Genomic DNA, 8,384 nt, shown 5'->3' on the forward strand with positions numbered 1-8,384 from the left:
GGGGGGGAACTGTCTAACCTATGCCAGCATGGAGAGTGAACGTTAAATGATGATGATGAATGAAAACATAAAAGATATTATGGAACAAGTGCAGCATTATTAGAAATTATAAATGTCAGAATCATTAGCAAGCTGGACAAAATAATTAGTTGGCATTGCTTCCAGCTTTAGATTCTGAGTTCAAATTCCACCAAGGTCAACTTTATATTTCATTTTTTTCGGGTTGATAAAATAAGTACCAGTTAAATACTGGATCAATGTAATCAACTAGCTCTTTCCCTTAAAATTACTGGCTTTGTGCCAAAATTTGAAACCATTTCTAGAAATTACTCTAGAAACTCAAGTTATCCTCAATATTTTATTAAGATCACAAATATGGAAGGTAATGCTTCAGTATTATATTAAATTCTTTGTAATTGTGGGACCAAAATTGGCAGAGGAAGTCAATGGCCCAAAAACCAAACAGGGGACTGATGAGGATTATGGGGAGAGAAAGAAAATTACAACTAATGTTCTGTATCATTCTGAGCAGGTTGGTATATGCTCCATCTAGTTGTTTTTCTAAGAGAACCGATAAGGTCCAGGTCTCTGATCCATAGAGAAGGACCGGCTCAATCAGTGTTCTAAATATTTTAACTTTTAATGTGGGTGGAAGGTTTGAGTGTCAGATCTTATCAACTCTGCATCCCAAGCACGACAGTATTAATAAATGTAGGAACAAAAGGTATGGGACCAGAGGGGTTGAATTTCACTAGATGAGTTTAAGAAACTGACAACAATTAAGTTAGGTGAGCAAAAGTCAACATGTATTACTTTAAAATACCTCAAGGATCAGTATTAGACCCCAATGGTTCATTTAACTTAGTATGTTAATCCTTTAGCATTTAAACCAGCCATATCTGGCCTAAATATTCCACCTGCTTTATGTTCAAACTGGCCAGATCCAGCCTCTCACATCTACCATACAATGTCATTCTAAAAATAAGTAATCACATCATTGAAATCTCAAAGTTACAAGATAATGCATGATTAATTCAAAGCAATGTGAATAAATAAGCATTACATTTGATAGAGAAATCTGAATGCCAAAAGATTAAATTTACAAAGTTCAAAAATGTCACCATTTATTGTCAGGATTACTGCCAAAAACACCAATATGGTCTTGCTAATCTTGACAGTTGATAGTGGTGTGAAAATGTGGAATACACTTTATGGCAATGAAGATACAGGTAATAGAAGAGTGAAGGCATGAATAAACAGCAAATTAAAGGTATGGTTAGTTACTGGGTAGCTTAAACAGAAATTTAAGCTATGGAAGGTGCGTTGCTTGAACTAACCTGTCAATTGTAGCAAGAAAACTGAGTAAACACCAGCTTACCATCCTTTTGCCTTTCAAGATGGTCAAAGAATTTTGTTCGACTTGCAAACAGCCCACCACAATTCGGACAAGCAACTAACTTTTGTTGAGTGTGACTCCTTAGGTGTTCACGTAGCTTATGCTTGCTTTTAACATTAGCATCACATCCTATAAAAAGAAAAAAAAAAAAAAAAAATTATTTTCAGAAACTACAATTTCAAAAGAAAAAAAGGGAAATTACAAAGGCTAACATTGATTTGGCCAGCATAAACACAGGCTGATCTATTATAAATGTGTGTGTGTGTGTCTGTGTGAATGAATTTTAATTTACAGTATTTTTAAAGTAGCTTCGAGTGTGGCTGGTATTGTAGGGCAAGAAACATGTAACTAGCAAACATATTAAAAAAATTGTTTCCAATTCCCAAATTAAGGCAATTTAATTTATTCACATCGCTAATATCTTTGAGAATGGCACGAACAACACAGTCATTAAGCTGTTCTTAATAAATTTCTTGCATGTGTTCAAGAAAGAAATCAAACATGGTTTTGAACATAACGTATTTTAAATGAAATTTTTAATCTGTCATCTTGAATGAAAGCTGAGATTTAAAAAAAAAATCTAAATATTGATGGGTTTAATCCAATAAAATAATCAATATTACCTTCCCACTGGCAAGCACAGCCTCCTTTTAAATTGTTCCCATTTGGAAAGCTATCAGCATGAAAATCTACATGTCGATAAAAGAATTCCGGATTATCATATACAGCCTACAAAAAAAAAAAAAAAAAAAAAAAAAAAAAAAAAAAAAAAAGTTAATAATGTAAAATATATTAATGTTGTAATCATTGACCTCATTTTGCAATAGTAAGGAAAAAAAAAATGTCATATAATGTATCTAGGTCAAGTCAAACATATTCCTCCAAACTATACTCATGAAACATTTCTCAATTTTACAGTGCAACTGATGCTTACAGCAGATGGTTTCTACTTTGCAATATAAGTGGACTAAGTCATCTGAGCCACAATTGACCACAATTACAAAATAGTTCAAGCAACAGGATATGAATTGTCGACTTTTCAAGTAATAGTCAACCAAACAGGCTACACTTTCGTTGGCACCGACCTAATAGTATTTTAGCTGCTGTCTACTCAAAAATATTTTTATAGTATATCCATAGCATTAAAATGAGATTATAGTTTAATGTAGGGAAACACATATGCATGGTAACATATCTCTACATTCTCCATAATCATCATCATCCTTCACCCCTATGGTTGGTTGGAACTCCATTGACAATCTCTTTCCACACTACACGGTCCTGCATTGCTGTGTTCAGATCTCTAATATCCAGCCCTGAGTACCGACATATAGTATCTACAAATGTCAGTTTCCTGGAGAAAACACTACCAGAGCAATGCTATAGGAGCAGGGATGAGATAACTTCTTTCTCTGCCAGATGACAGTGACCAGCAAATTGTAGCCGTTTCTGCTTTAGCTTGAGGGATATTGGTATCAGATCTCCGTAGATGTCACTAAGTGTTGGGTGTGATCTCCAACTGATGTTGTGTATCTTTTTGAGCAGGTTGGTATATTTTCCGTCTAATTGTTTTTCTAAGACAGCCGATAAGGTCCAGCTCAATCAGTGTTCTAAATATTTTAACTTTTAACATGGGTGAAAGGTATGAGTGTCAGATCTTATTAAGACTGTTACATGCATCCCAAGCAAGAGCTTTGCAGATGCAAAAGTCCTTTTAGGAGTCTACTGTGTGTGATCCAAGATATTTGAAGTTGTCAACGTTTTTGATTAATATATTACTGAGTGATTTAAGTTCAGGTAACTTGGAGGAGGTCGTGATAAACTCTGTCTTACTCTCATTGCAGTAAAGGCTGACCTGGTTTGCTGCTTTCTCCAGTGCTTGTAACAAAGATTCTGCATCTTTAACCCTTTAGCATTCAAACCGGCCATATCAGGCCAAAATATTTGGCCTGTTTTCTATTGAAACTGACCGAGTCTGGCTCTTCGCCTCATCCTTACAATATCATTCTAAAACTAGACAATCACATCATTGAAATCTCTTAACTACAAGATAATGCATCATTAATTCAAAACAATATAAATAAACAAACATTACATTTGACAGAATAATCTGAATGCTAAAGGGTTAATTAATACAATGGAGTATCAAAGCAAGATCGTCAGCAAAGTCAAGACCAATTAAATATTGTGCACAATGCCAACTGCTCTGGCGGAGTTTCAAAAGGAGTCCCTTTTCCTCCATACCGTCTAGGGAAATGCGCAGAACATAGTCAATAACAATGATGAACAAGAAAGGAGCGAATGTGTCACTCTGCAGAACATCTGCTTCAATTTCAAAGGAATCAGTGTCTCCATCAGGAAATATAACTGTGGCAGTGGTGTTTGTGTAAAGCGCTCTGACAGCATCAACAATCCTGGGAGGAATACCACAGAATGCAAGGATTTTAGACATAAGATCTCTGCTGATGGAATCAAATGCTTTGGGAAAGTTGACAAAACAGATTGTGACGCTCTTGTTAAACCTTTTTAAGGTCCAGTATGCGATGGAGAGGATTTGAGCATTTGTTGACCGGCCCCTTCTAAATCGGTTCATATCTTAATAAATTGAACAATAATGAAAGCTTACCCCACAATGAGTCCAGCCACATTGTAGGCATTCAGGTAAATCTGGTATTAAGTTACAGCTCTGGCCATCTAGTGTGCATGCATGTAATTCAAGGTTTTTTACTAACATGCTACCAATACATTTAATCTTTGTGTGGAATGCATGGAAGAAAACATGTCGTGTGTAGTCTGATATATGTCCAATAACAGCAACATCACAGTTTCGCCATTTACAGTTGAAGCAGCCAAGCACTAGAAATAGAGAAAAATTTATTTGAAAAAAAATGGGATTTTATTTACATCAACATATCAAAAACTTTTGAGCATGAATGCAGGCTGTTTATCTAGTCCATGTCAACAGTCTGTGCTGCTTCAGATTTCTCTTATTTTTAACCTGTTCATTAATCAAACATTTTCCTTTTTAGGTAATACTGAGAATCAACTGTCTTATTCACATAAAAACATTCAATTGGCACGTGTAAAGACATTCGAGCGAGATCATGCCAGTGCCGCTGGACTGGCTCCTGTGCAGGTGGCACGTAAAATACACCATTTTGAGCGTGGCCGTTGCCAGTACCGCCTGACTGGCCTTCGTGCTGGTGGCACGTAAAAGCACCCACTACACTCTTGGAGTGGTTGACGTTAGGAAGGGCATCCAGCTGTAGAAACTCTGCCAAATCAGATTGGAGCCTGGTGTAGCCATCTGGTTCACCAGTCCTCAGTCAAATTGTCCAACCCATGCTAGCATGGAAAGCGGACGATAAACAATGATGATGATGATGATGAAGCATAAGTGTAAACATCCCTCATCATCTGGATTGGCAGCAGTAACAATTCATAACACTAGCCTAAACCATTTAGTCATATTTCCAAGTCTAGGAAAGCCTTAAAAACTATTGCTACACTCAGAATAACAGCAAAAATGTTTATGACTTGGTTAACAAAGGGAAGAATAATATCAAAGAGGATCAAATGAATGTATCCATTTCCTTTCTAACCACTGTTTTATTAGCACTTGTCTTAACTTCTTTTCATGGGTGACACATGAGGTTTCTCGAGCGAGATGAGCGTGGCCTTTGCCAGTACCGCCTGACTGGCCTTCGTGCGGGTGACACGTAAAAGCATCCACTACACTCTCTGAGTGGTTGGCTTTTAGGAAGGGCATCCAGCTGTAGAAACACTGCCAAATCAGATTGGAGCCTGGTGTAGCTATCTGGTTTCACCAGTCCTCAGTCAAATCGTCCAACCCATGCTAGCATGGAAAGCGGACGTTAAACGACGACGACAATACGTAGGATTTTCGAGCGAGATCGTTGCCAGTGCCCCTGTACTGGCTCTTGTGCGGGTGGCACATAAAAGACACCATTTCGAGCGTGGCCGTTTTCGTGCGGGTGACACGTAAAAGCACCCACTACACTCTCTGAGTGGTTGGCGTTAGGAAGGGCATCCAGCTGTAGAAACTCTGCCAAATTAGATTGGAGCCTGGTGTTGCCATCCGGTTTCACCAGTCCTCATTCAAATCGTCCAACCCATGCTAGCATGGAAAGCGGACGTTAAACAATGATGATGATGAGTGCTAATATAGTCAAGAGGCACAATTAACAGAATCAGCCAAAGTACATTACTAGTACTGCATTATTCACCTTGAAAGATGAACAGCAACTTACACAAGATAAAAACAATTTCAAAACTAAATACTGTGAAGACATTCGTATAGTGCTCTGCTGTTTCTACAAGCTTATTAATTAGAATCTATACTATACTGACCTTGTTCTGGAGGTGTTACACTACTTAGTAAAGTGGTGAGGTGTTCAGAGAGGTGTTTGATGAATTTCTCCATCTCATTAGTGACAAACTGACACTCTTGCCATTCACATGGTAGATCAAGAAACCGAGGGTTAACTGGAACAATGCTGGAGGTTTTTTTGGGTGGCATTTTAATAAATCTGCAATTTCAAAGATATTTCTAACAAGATATATTTTATAGCAATGAGGTTATAAATGTAATCATAAACATTGGTACAATAGAACAGAGACAGAAAAAAAAAAGTTAAAAAATAATTATTTAATGTTTATGCTCAATATATAGAAATTAATTAGCCAACATTTTCATTTAATCATCAATGCAATTTTTGTCCTCAGAAACAAATATGTTTCTTTTTTTAAGCCATTCTTGTAATTTTCCCCATGTAAAGGCAATATGAAAGTTGTGAATTTGCAGAATTGCTACAACATTAGACAAAAAGATACCTTGCAATTTTTGTTCTGGCCCTTTGGGTTCAAATCCTGCCAAAATCAATTTTGATTTTCATCCTTTCAGGAGTGATGAAATGAAGTAGTAATCCAAGATAGTGGATTGGCAACATTATTCCAGCTCTTTGAATTCTTAGCAGCCAAACAGGGAGTTTGGGCTAAACTTGACAGTTTGCATAAAGGAAAAGAAAACACAATATCCCCTCCAATAATAAAAGTTTTTTTTTTTTTTTAAATCAAAAAATATCAACTAGATTATGGCTGGAAGATAACAGTACTCGAAGTAGCCACTCTCAGTTTCCACCACAGCCTCAAGATGGCTCTGGAACCTGGCACATGAATTCCTCACTGCATCCCTGGGAAGTTCTTCAAACATCTTGATCTTGGTACCCAGCTTGTGTGTGGGGTATGGTTATACTCCACGCACAGCTCCACATAGCCGTTTGAACTGAGCCTAAAACCCTGGTTAAAGATGTGGGGATGAATTCTGGCATGTGGATGCAATCAGAACACCTGCTATGTATGTCCCTTCCTGCTGGTCACGGCTTTGTAGACTCAGTTGCTGTAGTCCATGTCACATCTTACAGCCTTTACAGTGTTCACAAAGCATTGAGCAGCAGGCATTTCGATACCTGGCATGAATCATCATGATACAGATAGCTCTTTTCCAATATTTAGACAGCTTCCAGTCCTCCATGTCAAGCTGACTTTTCCTCAACTACAACTTTAATCTTTATACTCTCCAAGATTATTGACTGTTCACCAATACTTCAAATTGTTTCTGAAACAGCTGACAAATTAGTATCTTATAAAAAAAATACACCCAAAGGGAGGTGGTGCCCCAGCATGGCTGCAGCCAAATGACTGAAACAAATAAAAGAATAAAAAGCAGACAATAAAATGCTATGTTTATATTCTACTAGGAAAATTCCATGACAAGCATGTAGAACTTGTGAAGGAAGTCACCAGAAATCTTTGTCAACCTGAACGCACAAAAGGAACAGCAATTTCTCAATCTTAAACCTATTACAATGCACAAATTAAGCCCACAATAGAGTACTGCCCCTACACCCAAGACAGTGCTGTTGCTACACATACAGACATCATTGACTACATCTTGACAAGGTCTACTCAACTATGTATTTAATCACCATGGACACACTGCAGCCTCTGGCACACAGGTGTGCTCTATACTCTGTTCTACTGCTGTTACATCAGCCTCTGTTCCTTAGAACTAGCAGGTCTCGTACCTTCACTGATCATCTTTCTCTCTTTTATCATACCTGATGTGTTGTTCAACCCTCTCAGCCCTGTACTAACCATTTATGCGCAATCCTTTCTTCCCAGAACATTAACCCTCTGCAATCTTCCCTTGCTTATGTCTAGCTTCTATAATGTGAAGTAAGGAGACTGGGGAGAGTTTATCCAAATCAAAACATGCCAGATCAAACTCACTGCAGAACAATTTACTTTACATTGCCTTGCGTCACCTAAGCTATCAGGAATGGGTACCGTTTGAAGACATACACACGCTTGTGTGCATGGGTACTACGCAGATAATTTCAGTTCCTAAGTGTTTTTCAAATCAAGACTTATTTTCTAAAACAATTTTACTAAGCTTAGCAAGCACAACAGAATAAAAACGATTTAACGTACAGCACAATTTGACCGATTACTTGGGGTTATATTTGTCAACATTTTTTATGCGAACCTGCCTGAGATCGACTCTGACTAAAAAACTTGCGTTTAATGTGCTTGCATTTCAACCAAAAACTCTCCATCATAATGAAGATAAATATTGTACAAATCTTTTCAAATTTGATCAAAACACAGACTACTTCGCTGGAAATATTGTTACGAAATGCATAGCTGTCACACATTCCCGCTAGAAAAATATAAAAAAAAAAAAAAGAATGTATTGTGTCCATATAAGAAACGAGATTATAAAGTGTAGTTTGTTGACAACTTGTAAATGCGATATGGTCATGAAGAGAAGCTTAGAAAACTTAAAAGGAAAAACCAGAGTTCAAATTTAATTTTTCTCTTTTATTGAAGAAGATATCGAAGTTTGGTACTACTAAAGCAGCGCGGACCCGAACGCGCAGTCGCGCGTCCGCGCTAGCTAGTCTTG

The 8,384-nt window shown here is 37.4% G+C and overlaps 1 protein-coding gene across 2 annotated transcripts in view; it reads right to left on the reverse strand.

Annotated features, from left to right (window-relative positions):
- Nucleotides 1-8,384, reverse strand: part of LOC106873198 (histone H4 transcription factor) — a 22,677-nt gene that overhangs the window by 11,319 nt on the left and 2,974 nt on the right. Inside the window, exons 1-5 of one of the 2 annotated variants that reach the window (XM_014920438.2) lie at nt 6,251-8,220; nt 5,768-5,946; nt 4,023-4,252; nt 2,020-2,125; nt 1,379-1,525 (exon numbers count right to left, since the gene is read on the reverse strand). In XM_014920438.2, coding sequence (XP_014775924.1) covers nt 1,379-1,525; nt 2,020-2,125; nt 4,023-4,252; nt 5,768-5,936 — 652 coding nt within the window. In that variant the 5' untranslated portion in view covers nt 5,937-5,946; nt 6,251-8,220. Of the gene's footprint in view, nt 1-1,378; nt 1,526-2,019; nt 2,126-4,022; nt 4,253-5,767; nt 5,947-6,250; nt 8,221-8,384 lie in introns of those variants that run through there. The other variant, XM_014920437.2, reaches the window with a different exon arrangement.

The sequence above is a fragment of the Octopus bimaculoides genome, chromosome 5 (genome assembly GCF_001194135.2).
Source record: "Octopus bimaculoides isolate UCB-OBI-ISO-001 chromosome 5, ASM119413v2, whole genome shotgun sequence".
Classification (NCBI taxonomy): domain Eukaryota; kingdom Metazoa; phylum Mollusca; class Cephalopoda; order Octopoda; family Octopodidae; genus Octopus; species Octopus bimaculoides.